Genomic DNA, 18,582 nt, shown 5'->3' with positions numbered 1-18,582 from the left:
ACTCTATAAAGGAATTAATTGATGATGGACTTTTTTTTCCCGTACTTCAGAATGTCCGAAAATTTCTCAACATATTGCGCAATAATACAGAGGTTCACCTGAAAAAAACACCCACTGGAGCTAGGCCATCACATCGAGGGAACGTAGCAATTTCTTTGAGGTAAAATAATACAAATATTTTGTACTAGGGTAGTGACTGTATTTATCTATTCAAAAACATGCAGATTTCCTTAACGATAAGCAAATCTTAGGCATTTGCTACATAGTGATATTATATAATTTTTGTGTATTAAAAATGGCTAAATTCATCCATTTTGTCTCCAGCACTCGCCTGACGTCCGTAAAACACACACACACACACACACACACACACACACACACACACACATATATATATATATATATATATATATATATATATATATATATATATATATATATAGATAAATATATATATATATATATATATATAAATATATATATATATATATATATATATATATATATTGCAAAGGATTACAAAGGCAGAGCATGCCGACAGGAAACCTTTTGGTCCATATGAATAAATAAAAAATATAGTAATGTAAATAATAAATAAGATACATAAATGAATGCATAGGTATAGTTAGATAATAAACAAACAAGTAAATAATAAATAATAATAAATTGACATATAACTAATAATAAATGAGAATAGAAAAATAACAATAAACAAACGGACAAATTATAACAAAACAAATAAACAAATAATATAAAATAAATGACTGTCATCACAGCATTTTGCTTAGGTGTTTATCTAATTGATTTTTAAAGCTTCGAACTGAACTACATTGCACTGCCTCTACAGGAAGTTGTTTCTACCCACTTCCAAATTAAATCTATTTCCGGACAGTTTGAGACCATTGTTTCTTGTCGGATTCTCATTCAGTGTGAAAATTTTGTCACTTTTGATGTTGTCAATTCCCTTTAGAATTTTAAAGACCTGTATCAAGTCACCACTGAGTCTACGCTCTTTTAGGGAAAACAGATTCATATGTTTTAGTCGATTTTCGTATGATTTATTTTTGATATTTGGAATCAGTTTTGTGGCTCGCCGTTGTACTTTTTCCAGTCTGTCAATGTCTTTAATGAGATTCGGTGACCATACGGAAACAGCATATTCCAAGTGTGGACGAACTAACGATTTATATAGCTTGTTAATTAGAGATGGAATTTAGAAGTCAAAAGATCGCGCAATCAGTCCTAGGATCTTATTTGCTTTCTCAGAGGCTGAAATACACTGCTTGGATGATTTGAGATCGTTACTGATAATTACGCCGAGATCCTTTTTCACTATTCACTTTTGTTCACGAATTTCCAAATAACTTGTAATCGTAACTACTGTTATTTTTACCTATGTGCATTACCTTACATTTACTTCAGTTAAATTTCATTAGCCACTTTTCAGACCATTGTTGTAATTTATCTAATTCTTGAATATCTAATTGGTAGTGATCATTTGCCATTCCGCACAGTTTTGTATCATAAACAAATTTGGAAACAGTAGATTTTAGTCCATAGTCTATATAATTTATGGATACTATGAATAGAAGTGGCCCAAGAACGGAACCCTGAGGAACTTCACTTGTAACATTTTTCCATCTAGAAGTTTTTCCATTTAAAACAACTCTCTGTTTTCAGTCATTCAACCAATTACTAGTCTAACTTGATAGGCTACCACTTATTCCGTGTGAAACTAATTTAGTAAGTAGTCTTTCGTGGGGGACGGTATCAAAAGCTTTTGCAAAGTCTAGATATACTAAATCTATATTGTTTCTTTTGTCATTTTTCGAGATAACTGTGTTGTAGAATTCGAGTAAGTTAGTCGCGCAAGAACGTTTCCGTCTGAAACCATGCTGGCTATCATTTATCAAATAGTTTCTCTCTAAATGATGTTCGATAGCATCTTTGATGATAGTTTCCATTATTTTTCCTACGATTGAAGTCAAACTTATAGGCCTGCAGTTATTTTTTTTTTTTTTTTTTTTAACTTTTTGAATATGGGAGTAACGTTAGCTAGCTTCTATTCTCTTTGGACATCTCCAGATATCATGGATTTCTTGAAAATAATTTCGAATGGAACAACAATCTCATTTTTATTTCCTTTAAGATTGTTGGATGCCAACCGTCAGGCCCTGGTGTTTTAACTTTGAGTGTCTCTATCCACCTTTTAATTATTTCTTTTGTTATATTTACCATAGTAAGTTTACCCTAGACTTTTCACAGGTTTCAGTTTGGAGTTCACTTTAGGTGCGAATACTGAGCTAGAATAATTGTTTAGAATATGACACATTCCCTCATTTGAATATTCAAGTTGACCGTCAGCAGATAATAGGGGACCAATGTGATTCCTAACAACCTTTTTATCTCTAATGTAACTATAGAATTCTTTGGGATTCACTTTGGATTTATCAACGAGATTCATTTCGTATTGTCGTTTTCGTTTTTTTTTATTGTCGTTTTTAAATCTCTCTGTATTAATACATAAATTTTATAGTCATTTGATGCACCCGAGCATTCATATTTCTTGTAAACCTGTCTCTTTTTAGCAATATTTTTTTTTTCAGTTTCTTCGTCAATCCATTTTGGGTGAGCCTTATTTGGGGGACGTCTGTCCTTAAAAGGAATGTAAGTATGAATCATCCTTGTGAGCGTATTTTGAAATATTTCCCACATCTGATCTACAGGTCTTTCGCTTAATTCTGTCTCCCAATATATACATTATATATATATACATATATAAATATATATATGTATATATATATATATGTATATATATATATATATGTATATATATATATATATATACTGTATATGTGTGTGTGTGTGTGTGTGTGTGTGTGTGTGTGTGTGTGTGTGTGTGTGTGTGTGTGTGTGTGTGTGTGTGTTTGTGTGTATGTGTTGAGACATCGTGACAAGTTGAAAAAGGTGGAAAAAGAGTCACGGGTCTCGTTCCGAGTTTATTCCTATAAAGGAATAAACTCGGAACGACCCGTGACTCTCTTTTTCCACCTCTTTCATATATATATATATATATATATATATATATATATATATATATATATATATATATATATATATATATATATATATATATATATATGGGTCCCAGTGAACAGATTTCACATTTATCAGCCACAATTCATTTTAATTCTAAGCCATCAACATCGAGACACTCGAAGCGGCATACATGCAGAAATTGAAACATGGTTCAGCCAAGGACTCGAATCTGCACTAGCACGTGACAAATGATAGTGACTTAACCGATTGCGCTACTCATATGTGTTTTGGGCTAGTTCTTCAATACTCGCTGACTGACAACGTGCAAGAGGTACTTGATTCTGAGAAAGTTCTTTTCTTCATTCTGATGTGTTCCTTTCGATCTCCTGTGGTCTCGCCCTGTGGTACTTCCTCGTGGTGTCCTCTGAGTCTGTTAATGCTGCTCCTGAGGACTGAAATGTTGTTCTCGAGCTAGAAAGAGAAACCATTATGGAATTCAGTGTTTGGTTACACCTGGACAGAACCTGAATTTGACACCTCCACAAATAATTAATTGAATTAATCTGTTAATATAATTTATTTTGAATAGGAATTGTATTAACGATGGATACTATTGTTGATTGTCTCAAAGTCTGAACAAAGTTCTGGGCACATGAACTTTTATACACACACACACATACATACACACTATATATATGTATACATACATACATATATATATATATATATATATATATATATATATATATAAAGATATATAAAATATATATATATATATATATATATATATATATATATATATAGAGAGAGAGAGAGAGAGAGAGAGAGAGAGAGAGAGAGAGAGAGAGAGAGAGAGAGAGATAGGACGAGGGGAAGGATTATGGATGGAATATTAGTGTCCCAGAGGGAAAAAAATACATTTGATCGGATACATTACACTTTTTATGTTCTCCTTCTTGCAGATTAGCACGAAGAAAATAAAAACTCCCTGTAGAGCGTTTATGCTGTCCAAGATGATGCTGGAAAGATTGATTTGGTGTGAGTGGGATTGTCGGATTGGTTGGCAGGTGTGAGGCAAAAAATAGTACTAATACTAGAAATAAATTAATACATAAATGAACCTATAGATAAATAGAAATGGTAAAAGAACTAACGCAGAGTGCCTTTATGGATCGGAAACAAATTTTTTGCATAAATAGGTTATGGTCAATGTGCTGGGGGATTTTGATATCCAGTGATGACTCTTTAAGTACTGCTTGAACACAGTGAAGAAGCATTTGATGATGACTCACAAGTAGCAGTTATTGTACTCTAACGATGTCGCTATCTCAGACAACCATCCAATCCCCATAATGATGAATAACTTCAGATAGATCCAGAGCCTGCAAAATTAATAATATGTCACTTGGTTCATTTTATTCGTCATACTGAATGATTGGTAGGCTTTTGTACATACACAAGCTTGACGTACCAATGTACTTTACCCGATATTTGCCTGCTCGTGACCTACCGGGCCTTCTGTTTTTTCCTTGAAGTGTTACTTCGGATGTGGCTGTGGTCTATTTGTGCTTTGATAAGAATACCTGCCACATGCAGAAAGAAGAAAACGTTGAAGACCTGAAGAATGGCCACTACCGAGTAGAAGTATGCCCACTTCCTTTTCTCGTCCACTGTATGTGAGAAAAGGAGAGGTCAGTCTTAAGAATTTTCTATTTCCTCACTTTAATATGGAAAAGAGGTTAAGATTTCTTTGTTGGCTGGTCTTAGGAAAAACTAGGAGGCACTCAACTGAGGAGTTGAAGAAAAACTGGACTTGGTGAAGGACTTCAAAGATAAGAATGGTAAGGACTATATAAAAAGGAAACCATTCAATCTGGAAGCAATTAACAACCAGAATACTACAGGGATTGATACTAGCCCCAGTCATGCTGATCTTACACATTAACGAGATGTCATGTAGATGGTACAAAATTACAAAAGAAAAAAAGGGGACGATTGCTCATGTTAACTATACAAAAGGATTTAGGTAAAATATATATAACTAATACAAAATGACATACATTTACTTGATTGTATTCAGCTAATTATGATATACTGTACAGGATAGGAGCTTCGTTAGTGTTTGTGCCAACAGCACTGTATGGGGCAGAAACATGGAACATGAGAGAGGAAGAGAGAAGGAGTTTGAATGTGTTTGAGATGAAATGTCTGAGAAGTATGATAGGGGTTACTAGGCTAGATAGAGTGAGAAATGAGGAGGTGAGGAGGAGAGCAGGGGTGGAAAGGGAACTGGGAGATAGGGTTGATGAAAGAGTATTAGGATGGTTTGGATACATGGAAAGAATGAGTGAAGAAAGATTAGTAAAAGAAGTGTGGAAGGCAGAGGTGGAAGGAGTGAATATGAGGGAGCGTCCTAGGATGAGATGGATAGATGGGGTGAAAGCGGCATTACATAAGAGAGGAATGTCTGTGGAGGAAGGACGGGAGAGGACAGAAGATAGGGGTGAATGGAGAGGGGTTGTGTATAGATGATGCTGTGATGCATGAGGGGGAGTGGGTGGGACAGGGGGGGTGAGGAAGTATGTATGGGAAAAATTTGACGCAGCCCGAAGGGATTTCTCTCCGTCTTCTCCTTTTCTGCATGAGGGGACGGAGAGGGGGGGTCGCCGAATTTATGAAGCGGCCTTACTGTGGATGTGCTGTGTCTTGCGACACTGTTTCTGACCCAGGGCAATGGACAGGACGCAGGGATGACCCGTCATCCAGGAGGTGCCAAGATAAGAGGGAGGGAGGAGGGTGGAGAGGAGTGGAATGTATAGGAAATGGAATGGGTTGGAGTGGTTTCTTTGCCTTTTTCTTTTTGGCTACCCCCCTATAGGGGGAAAAAGCCTTTGGTATATGTATGTACCCCAAATTCACACGAGAAAAAAAATATATATATATTACCGAACCAACAATTGTTGATACCGAAGCCAGGTAGTAGGAGATGGGTTGTGGCATCAGTTTCAGGTAGGCAGGCCATCACCACCACAACCACACACAGTATGAATGTGCAACCCCAAACATAGGCACTCATCCTGGCGAAACGTTTGCTGGAGTTCCTTTCTGGAGGCAACAGATTCCTGGAACACAAGAGCATAGAAATTATTCTTCATGGGTTTGAATTTCGATACGATATTAAATATATTCCATTACTCAAAAAAAAAAAAAAAAAGTTGAGTAAACAAACGTATTTTTTCTTCTTTCAACTATTAATTTTCAAGATTTCTGGATCCAGAGGGAGGTAAGTAAAACACAGGGCCATGGGTAAAAAAGCAGAAACGATATTGAGGGGAAATAATATTGATTCTGCTTCCCAAATAGAACTACGGTCAGATGTCCTACCTGAAGCTGGACCACATGTCGAAGCAGAGTACATTCATCCAAAAGAAGGCGGAGACAAGCCCAAAGTAGGTCACAACCCCTGTTTGAGAAAACTATTAATAAAGATACAAGTAAACTAATTTTAATCATATATATATATATATATATATATATATATATATATATATATATATATATATATATATATATATATATATATATATATATATGTGTGTGTGTGTGTGTGTGTGTGTGTGTGTGTGTGTGTGTGTGTGTGTGTGTGTGTGTGTGTGTGTGTGTGTGTGTGTGTGTGTGTGTGTGTGTGTGTGTGTGTGTGTGTGTGTGTGTGTGTGTGTGTGTGTGTGTGTGTGTGTACATATATCTAATTAACAAATATATATTATGGGATTGTCGCATTCAACTCTCACTCCTGGGAGGACATTACAATGTCGACGCTCATGAGTCTTACCGATGTAAACTGTCGAAAGCTGTCTAGCAAGCTCATACTGACAGAGCAATTCTTTAGACACGGGCGTGGGAAAGAATTGATTATTCCTATATCGGTGGTTAACAAAACCATACAGTCCCTCTTATGGGATTTCTTCGTGTGAACCTGCCGTACAAACCTTTCAGTTGTCTTACTTATTCCCCATTTACAACAGAAACAACGAATAATAGCTACTGTGTTTCCATCGCCCTCTATCGGAGACGCCTCTCTCCTGAGCCCATAAAAATTGTTCCACATGTATGAACTCCACTTTTCAATACAAATTTCAACACGAGAGAAATGCATTAAAAGCCACTGGACAAAATTAGAGCTGAAGAAGTTAAAACGTGACAGCAGTAGTGATCTCCGAGGAGTAATCGAAACGGTGAGATTCCCACAAATTTTCTACAGGATCCCCCTTAGATATCGTTATGGATGGCAAATGTTAAACACAGAGAGAGAATCACAAGCACTGTCAACTCTGTAGGGCTGAGGTGCAACAGCCCCTCCACTACTAGAGTTCAGACCCTCTGCCATTCTTCGCCTAGGTCTCAGCCCGCCGATCACCTCGGAAGGAGTGGCGAGGCACCTCACCGTATCCCCTTCCGAGGCAAACCTCAGCTTCCTGAAGACACACCCTCCCCCTGGCGAAGTCTAAGGGCGAGGAGTGCCTTCCCTTCCTGATCTCCTCTGGCCACCGCCACTTCTAACAGTGGCATGACGTGGACACCACCTCCTGGCTTCATGTATGAACTGTTTCGGTCCGCCACAAGGTTGAGGTCTGGTCGGAGCCCCCCCCCCCAAAAAAAAAAAAAAAAAAAAAAAAACTAATTTTACCGGTCTGGATTTGGAAACACATGCCCAGGTTATGGCGTTGAATGCGAAAGGATAAGCGTTCAGTACATGAGACTTTGAAACTCACCGATGACTGTACATGACGTGTGTGACACCCTCTCAAAGGCAAACACGGAGGTAATGACGCCGAGGAATCCGACAAGGAGAGACAGCACTTGACACATGAGAGAGCGGGTGTACAAGGAACGACGCAAGCTCGGGATGATCATGTACACTACGAGGGTGGCAAGCAAGAAGGCACAAGACACTACAAGCAGGATCCCATGAACGTAACTCATATTTGGACAGCCTGGTTCTTCGTGGGGCGGGAGGCACACCAGAGCCGTTAATATTGATTCGTTCGCGAAGAAGTGGTCAAGACAGTATTCTTTGGTTGAATAAACTGTCTCCATGATAGGGAGGCTCAGGGACCCGTTCTTCAGTAGAAAAAAATGTCCTTCCGGTGTGTCCTCATATTCAAAACCGATCCTCTGATCGCATAACGGCATCCCTGAGATGATGCTGTAGGCGATTGGGGCGCTGTCATTGCCGAAGTTTGCTTTCCACTCAATTTCGCCCTCTGGAACCGGCGCGCACTCTCTTATCCCAATATCAAAAATGTTCCCCTCCGGGCAACACTTTCGCACACAAACTGTGCCATTGCAGTTTTCGTCCATCTGCAAAGAACATATCGATGAAAATTACTATGATGATAATGAAAAACATATAAACATTTCTAATGGCAGTATAATTTATATGGAAGTAACAATGATAGAAATTATAACAATGATACTGACAATATGATTGAAATTCACACTGTCACCTTTGAAGTGGAGCTGTGAACGCAGCTCGTGTCGTTGATGTTTCGGCAAATCCAGTGATAGCTGCGATACTAGTTACCTGCAACCAAATATAGAAATTTTGTTATATTTCATTGTAGCATTTATCAAATCCGGATTATTATCACGATATAATTATATAATTTATTGATGACAGGAGTATTATCAAAATATTATTACGATAATGCTTTTTATCGTTTGGTCACCGAATCTCGTTAGACATTGACAGATTGGAAAAAGTAAAACGGCAAGCCACAAAACTGATTCCAAATATAAAAAATAAATCATACGAAAATCGACTAAAACATATGAATCTGTTTTCCAGCGTAGACTCAGAGGTGACTTGATACAGGTCTTTGATTCTAAAGGGGACTGACAACATCAAAAGGGACAAAATTTTTACACTGAATGAGAATCCGACAAGAAATAATGGTCTAAAACTGTCAGGAAATAGATTTAATTTGAAAGTGGGTAGAAACAAATTCGCCAACCGTGCAGTTAATGAATGGAATAAACTTCCTGCAGAGGCAGTGCAATGTAGTTCAGTTCGAAGCTTTAGGATTCGTTTAGATAAACATCTAAGCAAGATACTGTAATGACTGCCATTTATTTTATATTATTTGTTTCTTCGTTATTATTTGTCTGTTTATTTATCATTTGCTTGATTTTCATTTATTATTATTTATGTCAATTTATTATTATTTACTATTTACCTGTTTGTTTATTATTTAAGTATACCTATACATTTATTTATCGTATTTATTATCATTTATATCATTATAATTTTTATCTTATTCTATTTATTTTATTTTTCATCATTATTATATTTTTTCGCATCCGAACTGGTTATGGACAAAAAGGTCTCCTGTCGGCATGCTCCGCCTTTGTAATTCTTTGTAATGTTTGCGTCAGTCAGATTTACTTCCGACATCCTAACTACATTAAAAAGAATCATTTGGAAACCGCTGAGGACAACCCAAAATTAATTGTACCTCGCCGCCGACAATTCACCTGTGTTTCTATCCTTTAAGGGGGTTGGAGATGGATGAAGTATTACAATCTGTTATCAGGATTCGGATGAGCGATAATCTAATCATAAAAATACAATGCGTATATAACAGAAACAATGCGCCATCTCACTGATTGTTGTTCGTTGGAAGGCTCACATATCACGGTACAATGCTTTTTGGTCTCCCGTACCACCGGTCTCAGTTTTCGCATCTCAAAAAGAGACAACCAAAACACTACAAATTATTTTAAATTCAAAAGGTGACAACGACTCTGCAGTTGAAAAGAATCACAACTACAGCGTACATATAGTTTATGAAAATTACTACCAATGTGTTCGGAGCACTGTCTCTCGTCTCCTGGCTCACTTGTCACCAAAATTACATAATACCTGGATTTTTTTTTCTTTTAACTGAATTAAATCAACCCATTTTGGGAGTGGCTCCTACTATCCATTTTAATTCAAGTGACGGAGCTCCCTCCCCTCCTCTGTCTTGGGTAACCTACTTGTGACTACAGTTGCTCTACATATTTTCTTGGCTGCCGCTGGACGACTTTATTCGAATGACGGAACCCCCCTCCCCCCGCACACATACACTACTCATAGGGTCAACTCCTTTTCCATATATATATATATATATATATATATATATATATATATATATATATATATATATATATATATATATATATATATATACATATATATATATATGCAAAATAACCACAGGAGTTATTTTGCATTTTCGTATCACGGTGATGTGATAGCTTGCATATATATACATATATATATATATATATATATATATATATATATATATATATATATATATATATATATATATATATATATATATATATATAAAAAATGTGTGTGTGTGTGTATTTCTTATTTACCTATTTATTTATTTATTTATTTATTTATTTATTTATTTATTTGTTTGTGTATTTATTTTTTGCCTATTTATTTACTTATTTATTTACTTTAAGGCTAACACTTGACTGTATTATGCCACAGGGCGGAGTTGAGCCGAAACCGGAGACTCGATCAATCCGTTTAGCCTGGTTTTGGCTCTAATACTTTCCTTTGACTAATTCAGATTTGGTCCATTGAATAAAAAGTCTAAGAAGTACACCATAGCAGAAATGGGGTTAATGGGCACAACATGTTACCATGTCGCTAAAGCCTGGGGATTTCCTTCAGTCCAAAGATGTGATCATTTATCATATGCCACTACCAAGTGTCAGCGCTCACGTCCGGTGGCCGGGAACGTTCAATAGCCGCTCTTGCTCTCAACAGGGTGTGGTAAGAATGTACCAGCTGGCGCAAATGTTCAGATTTTAAGTAAAAATACCAGTTAATTGATCGTGTTCTATATATGTGCAAATTTCAATATAGCAGATAAAAGAGTGACTTTACAGCCTAATCATTCAGAAGACAATTCAAAACAAAATTGTTTGAACTGAATCAGGGAAAAGAAAAAGAAGAAATGCGAGGTATTAAGAGAGTAATTCAAACCTGTAACACATAGATTAAATCTATAAGAAGAAAAAAATGAAAGGTAGAATACGAGACTAACTGATATGGCTAACAAGCTTAATAGGTATCATTATATATGCAATGAAAAGAACAGAAGTTGCACAAAACATCATCATCACGGCTCTACGTAGGTGTAAATCAGATTCATTGTAACTAATGGTAATAGAAGTCCCATACACCTTTTATTTGATTTTTCTTTCATTTTTGTTTATTATGTAGGTCAAAGTAGGTAATTCAGCGGTTCCTTGCTGGCTGGCATCACATTGGTTGATTTCTAGTTCAGTAGCACCTTCCCTTCTTCTAAGAAACATGCAATCTGTTGGTGTGGTTTATCCACCAATTGTTCTTTGCAGTCTTTCAATGCCCAATCCTATATATTTCATATTGTTTAAGACATTTTCCTTAACTTCACCGTTATTTCCCTCAAAGTCATCTTCGTTGGTGAATACCGAATGTGGAAATTTTAACCTATTATTTCAATTTGCCTTTTTGCTTCTTCATATACTACCATTTCAACTTTTGATTTGAAGATACTCTTTATGTGCTTCAGCTTCCCATTTGGAAATTTGTAGAATCACTCAATTTCATTTTCACAGCTACATCCCTGCCACAGTTCCTTCTCCCTCATTTTTACTATTGTGTATTCGCTTCTGATTCTTGTTTATTATTTTTTCTTGTCTTTTCTCACCTTCATGCCCTATCTCTTATACTTTGCTATTGAAATATTTTGTTGAACTTATCTATTTCTACACCGATGAATTTTCCCCCTTACAAGGGAGGTAGCCAGGTCAAAAAGCGCTTACCCACTCCCACCCATTCCACTTCCATCCACCACCCTTTCCTCCCTCTCATCTTAGCCCCTCATGGATGACGGGTCATCCCTGTATCCCGCTCAATGCCCTGGGACAGAAGCAAAGTAGCAAGATACAATACATGCAGAAAAGGAGAATACGGGGATAAATCCCTTCGGGCTGCGTCAAAATATCATTTACTTATAACCACTCCTTACTCCCCTCCCTTCCTTGCATCACAGTATCGTCTATACACAGCCAATCTTCTCTCACCCCTATCTCCTGTCTTCTCCCTTCCCTGCTCAACAGACAGTCCCTTTCTGCTCAACGCCCCATCCATCCATCTCATCCTCGGTTGTCCCCTTAAAGTCACCCCATCTACCTCTGCGTTCCACACCTTTTTAGTAATCTTTCTTCATTCATTCTATGTATCCAAAGCATACCAATGCTTTTGCATCAGCTCTATCTGCCACCTCCTTTTCCACCTCAGCTCTCCTCTTTACCTCATCGTTTCTCGTTCTATCCAATCATGTAACCCCTACCATACTTCTCAGACACTTCATCTTGAATACAATTAAACTTTTCCTCTCTTAAATTCCAAGTCTCTGCGTCATACAGAGCCGTCGGCACAATCACCCCTTCATGCAATCACCTCTTTGCATCCATTCCCAAATACCTATTTCTCATGGCATTTTTTCATCCCCCAAACAATTTACCTTCCTCTCTTAATCTAAAATTTACCTCCATCTTCACTCTTCCCTTTCCTGTCACATGCGACCCAAATACCTAAAATTATCCTCTTTCTCCAGTCTCTCTTTTTTAAGACTTACTTCCAACTCGCTGCCATCCTTTCCCCTTGTACATCGCATCACCTTACTTTTTCCCATATTTACCTTCACCTTTCTACTATTGCATACCTTCCCAAACTCCGTAACTAACTCCTTTATTCTCCCCCTATGACCTTGCCACAAGCGCAGTATCGTCAGCAAACAACAACTGGTTTACTTCCCAGTCTCCATTTTCTTTAAGCATCTCCAGTCCCCTGACCATTACCCTCCCATTTACCTCCCACACCACCCCATCCATGTACACATTGAACAGCCATGGCGACATAACACGTCCCTGACGCAGCCCCACCTTTACCTCAAACCACTCGCTCTCTCCATTTCCAATTCTAACACAGGCTCTACTTCTCGTGTGAAAACTCTTGACTGCTATTAACAGCTTCCCTCCGATCCCATATATCTACAAAGTCTCCCACAATGCCTTTCTGTCTATCCTTTTCCAAATCCATAAAGCCCCCGTCCCCCAAAAAAATATTTACCCTTTGCTGAAGCTTTCTCACATATCTGCCTTACCACAAAAATATGATCCACGCAACCCCTATCTTCCCTAAACCACTGTTCCTTACTAATTACTCCCTCTATTCCTCTCCTAATCCTCTCAATGAAAGCCCTCCCAACTACACTCAACAAACTGATCCCCTGAAACTACTATGCTCACATTCGTCCCCTTTTCTCTTGTAAAGCGGAACTATACAGGCATTCCTCCAGCCCTACGGCACTCTACCCTCTCTTAGGCACATAATAAAAAACTCACTATCCAGTTTAGTCAATCTTATCAATATTATTATTATTATCATTACTACTACTACTACTACCACTACTACTGCTACTACTACTACTACTACTACTACTACTACTACTACTTTTTATAATGACCTCCATCCTCGTAGAAATGTGTGGTGAAAGCAGCCATGGTCTGTCTCCCACAGAGAGTTCATTGGCCCCTCTCTCGCTAATGACTGTAGTCGACTATCCTTTTTATATTTTACATTATTTCACTTTAATGAAATCTAATACAGAAGTTCATTTATCCTACTTTCTACTGCAGTCTGCTCAAAATCGAGGTTTTGTACATGTGCTGATTTAGGTGGTGACCTGGCACCTCTCAGGCATAGGAGAGCTGATCTTAAAAGTGAGGTGAGCCAGCTGTTGTTTGCTGACGACACTGCGCTTGTAGCAGGATTAGAGGAGGGATTGAGGAAGTTAGTGACAGAGTTTGAGAAGGTGTGTGAAAGAAGGAAGCTGAAGATAAATGTGGGCAAAAGTAAGGTGATGAGATGTACAAGGGGAGAGAGTGACAGTAGGCTGGAAGTGAGCAGTAAGGGTGAGAGACTGGAGGAAGTGTATAGTTTTAAATACTTGGGTGCGAATGTGGCAGGAAAGGGAGGAGTGGGGGTGGAGGTAGAATGTAGATTGAGAGAAGCGAGTAAATGCCTTGGTGGATTAAAAAGTGTAATGAGAAATAGACATCTGGGAATGGATGCTAAGAGGAGGTTATATGAAGGAGTGATTGTGCCAACAGCAATGTATGGGGCAGAAACATGGAACATGAGAGAGGAAGAGAGAAGGAGTTTGAATGTGTATGAGATGAAATGTCTGAGAAGTATGATAGGGGTTAATAGGCTAGATAGAGTGAGAAATGAGGAGGTGAGGAGGAGAGCAGGGGTGGAAAGGGAGCTGGGAGATAGGGTTGAAGAAAGAGTATTAGGATGGTTTGGACACATGGAAAGAATGATTGAAGAAAGATTAGTAAAAGAAGTGTGGAAGGCAGATGGTGGAAGGAGTGAATATGAGGGGACGTCCTAGGATGAGATGGATGGATGGGGTGAAAGGGGCTTTACAAAAGAGAGGAATGTCTGTTGAGGAAGGACGGGAGAGGACAGAAGATAGGGGTGAAGGGAGAGGGGTTGTGTATAGATGATGCTGTGATGCATGAGAGGGAGTGGGTGGGGGATGGGGGGTGAGAAAATATGTATGAAAAAAAATTGACGCAGCCCGAAGGGATTTCTCTCCGTCTTCTCCTTTTCTGCATGAGGGGACGGAGAGGGGGGGTCGCCGAATTTATGAAGCGGCCTTGCTGTAGATGTGCTGTGTCTTGCGACACTGCTTCTGACCCAGGGCGGTGGACAGGATGCAGGGATGACCCGTCATCCAGGAGGTGCCAAGATAGGAGGGAGGGAGGAGGGTGGAGGGGAGTGGAATATATGGGAAATGAAATGGGTGGGAGTGATTTCTATGCCTTTTTCTTTTTGGCTACCCCCCCATGTAAGGGGGGAAAAGCCTTTGGTATATGTATGTATGTATGTATTATTATTATTATTATTGTTATTATTATTATTATTATTATCATTATTATTATTATTATTATCATCATCATCATCATCATCATCATCATCATCATCATCATCATCATCATCATCATCATCATCATCATCATCATCATCATCATCATCATCATCATCATCATTATTATTATTATTATTATTATTATTATTATTATTATTATTATTATTATTATTATTGTTGTTGTTGTTGTTGTTGTTGTTGTTGTTGTTATTATTATTATTATTATTATTATTATTATTATTATTATTATTATTATTATTATTATTATTATCTGCTTTACTTCTGACCCAGGGCAGTGGGCGAGATGCAGGTATGACCGGTCATCCAGGAGGAGCCAAGAAAAGAGAGAGGGAGGGGTAATGAATGGGTGTGGAGTATGTGGGGATGAAATGGGTGGGAGTGGATGTATGCCTTTAGTTTTGGCTATCTCCCTTGTAAGGGTGAAAAACCCTTGGTATATGTATGTGTATATATTATTTCTATTATCACTGTTCGCTTCTTCAGAGTAATTTCTCAATTCCGCATCGTTAGTTTATGCATAGTTGCATCTTCCTAGACTGCATTATTTTTCTCTTCTTTCCGTCATTTCTACTTCCAGAATGAATTCAAGGACTACATGATCTCTTATACCTATCGGGCACCGGGAATTCTTTTATTCAATCACCTCTGGCTGCATTGTTTGGATCAAGTTCAGTCTTGCTGATATGTCTTTGCTTCTATATTTTGTTGGTTCTTTCACACATTGATTCATTATATAATTCGTTGCTATATCCATGAATTTATTGCCCCATGATTTCCGACTCCTCCCATTTTACTTTTGCACAAATACAATTTCCCGTCAGTTATATTTTCTCCATCTACTTTTTTTTCCAACTGTTCGGCCGCAGTTGTATTTTTCATGCTCAGCCCTATTTGATTTTTCTGTATGCAACTGCGAAGCCTCTTTTCCCACCTCACTCCGTGATAACTCACTATATTAATTATCTTGGGCATTCCTTCTTCCATTGTCACTCCTTTCAGTAGCATGAGAACAAAGCTACGACCAGAACCCACTCTTGTTTCTTGTGCTTCCCGTCGCGTTAGCATCCCCTTCCCTTCCTTCCCTTCTCCTTTTGTCCTTTATCAACTCGTCCCTATTTTCATATCACTTAACACAACATAGTGTTTACTCATAACGTCTTAAAGCGCCAAAGTTTCTTGTATATTTCAAAAGATTTCCGTTACCTCTTTTTATTTTGCCTTCAGTTCCATTGAAGCTTGATTTTTTTCATCCCGCTCCTCTATTTTTTCCCCTTTTTTCATATTGGCCTTTTGTCCTGTCGAGGGAAATTTCTCCCCAAAACCCTTACGCCCCCTCCCCAAAGGTGCCTGCAATTTCGCTAGCCTATGAGGCAGTTGAATCGGATATAATGAAGCGCAGGCCCCGGGACCCAATTAACGACAAACTTGTCAACAGCAGGTAACTGGACTTGAATACCTGGTTACATTTTTCAGTCCTTTGTGATTTTCCTCTACTCTCTTCCCCAATTCCTTTCAAATAGAGAGCTAACGAAGTCTGGTAACTTTGGAAAAGGTGCAGAGCTCCCTCATCCGCACTCCTGAGCGAGTGGCAAACTTTATTTTCCACTGCCATTTTTATCTTTACTCCATCTTTTTTTCTATATTACTCTTTCAGTTTTCTGGTTTTTATTTATTGCCAATTAAGTTCCACTGTTTCACCTAAGATTTTTCCGATATTAATATCTGATATTATTTGCAATTTTCAGTTTATTCTATGGGACATAGTCCTGCTACTGAAAAACTTACGAACACTTCTCGTTGCCGATATTTTAACACAATAATTGCAAACACACAACGATTTTCTTCACAGCTGTTATCTATAATTCTCCGGCAATGACCACTTATTACCATATTCTAAAAAGACGTTAAAGACCATGATAAACCCTTGAATATGGACCTACACTTGATTTCCGATCTTTTGTCCTGCAGTGGATAAAAAGAGAAATGCGAATGTGCAACTAATCGAGAGGAATTGGCTGTATGTTGTCTCTTAACCTTTTGTTAAATAATATAATTCCTTTCTTGCCACATAAGCAGTCTAGGCATGCAAAATATAAAGACACTGATACAGACTAAGTAGACCCACCCGCTTTCACAGAAGTATACATATTATTAAATGACATACCTGGTTTGGTGCTCCGGTTATTTATATATGCCAGACTGAATATGTTCTTGAAGATGTAAAGCGCACCTCAATAAACCCTCTGCAGCGGGATGTCACTGATCTCTTTTATGGCAATGGGGATGGGGACTTCAGTGAGGCAGCATCCGCTGGACTAAAGCGAAGCGTGCGTATAGTCATGCTCTCCTCATCAAGACCGGAAATCAGTGGCGTAGCCAAAGAAGGAGAGTGTCAAGGGGTCATTTGGCTCCCATCAAATCATATAATTACACCGGGTTACCGATTATATAATGGGACAGAGATCCAAGGTGTATTTTCATGGAAGAACCAGATAGGATAATTTTCACGCCCTTCCTTCTGCTTTGTTGTTTTCATTTGCAATACGGGGCTCTGCATTGTCACCTCATATGAAATTGATATTTCAGAAGGCAATCAATCACTCGATCAATCAATCAATCAACCCAATATAGTCCATTGCTGAACAAAGGCCTCTTCCATGAGACGCACGGTTGCATCAACTGCCACATCACTCCTGGAAAATTCTCTGTATTATCTCTTCACCTGCCTGGTCTCCCTTCTCCACGCTTGCTATCTCACGGCGTCCAGTCAGTAACAAGCTTGGTCAATCTGCCATCCCCCTTTCTGGATACGAGCTCTGCCTAATTCTACTTCCGGTTTTTTATCGCTTCTACAGTATATTTCACTCGAGTCTGCTCCCTTTACAGATTACCCTCTGATCAGTTTGGTCTCTATCGCCTTCGTTATTTTACATGTTTCTTACTCACTGATGGCCGGTTGAACTATACTCTTGATGGTGATCCCAACGTTCGAGTTTTGTCATTGTAAGCTACACTTTGAACCTAGTTTTCATCCTACTCCAGCATTTGAATTTCATACATTTATGTAATTTTACACATGATATTTTGATAGTAGCGTTTTATTTATATGTGTGAGATACTATACTGTATACTGCACTTAACAAATTGACAAGCATTTGAAATGCGTATGTAATTTTCATCATACTCTTGCCAATGATCTCAGCGTTTGAGTTTTGTTTATAGATCGTTATCATACACTTTGGATCTAATTTTCGTCCTACTCCAGCATTTGAATGTCACATATCTGTGCCATCCAACACATGACGTTTTTATTTGTGTATGAAATGCCATTCTGCACTTGAAAATTTGACAAGACCATTTGCAACTCGTCTGTCACTTTCATCCTACTCTTGCCAGTGATCCCAGCGTTTTAATTTTGTCTATAGATTGTCATCGTGCGCTTTTAATCTAATTTTCATTGTATTCTAGC

At 38.1% G+C, this 18,582-nt stretch overlaps 1 protein-coding gene across 3 annotated transcripts; it reads right to left on the bottom strand.

The window, feature by feature from the left end:
• Nucleotides 1–3,148: 3,148 nt before the first annotated feature.
• Nucleotides 3,149–17,417, bottom strand: LOC143037683 (G-protein coupled receptor Mth2-like). 3 transcript variants are annotated; one of them, XM_076206216.1, is made up of 9 exons: nt 17,278–17,417; nt 8,521–8,623; nt 7,812–8,400; nt 6,424–6,502; nt 5,986–6,161; nt 4,550–4,709; nt 4,332–4,421; nt 3,977–4,058; nt 3,149–3,510 (listed from the first exon to the last, which is right to left on the bottom strand). In XM_076206216.1, the coding sequence occupies exons 3-9, from the start codon at nt 8,398–8,400 to the stop codon at nt 3,340–3,342; spliced, it is 1,347 nt and encodes a 448-aa protein (XP_076062331.1). In that variant the 5' UTR covers nt 8,521–8,623; nt 17,278–17,417; the 3' UTR covers nt 3,149–3,339. The 3 variants fall into 3 exon arrangements, with proteins under 3 accessions (XP_076062331.1, XP_076062330.1, XP_076062332.1); XM_076206215.1 differs by having other exon boundaries at nt 8,547–8,623; XM_076206217.1 differs by lacking the exon at nt 8,521–8,623.
• Between the last annotated feature and the right edge of the window lie 1,165 nt (nt 17,418–18,582).

The sequence above is a fragment of the Oratosquilla oratoria genome, chromosome 23, assembly GCF_046742065.1.
Source record: "Oratosquilla oratoria isolate Oo_2021 chromosome 23, ASM4674206v1, whole genome shotgun sequence".
Lineage (NCBI taxonomy): Eukaryota > Metazoa > Arthropoda > Malacostraca > Stomatopoda > Squillidae > Oratosquilla > Oratosquilla oratoria.
The sequence above is the reverse complement of the archived record's forward strand: the minus strand, read 5'-3'. Positions and strand labels throughout refer to the sequence as shown.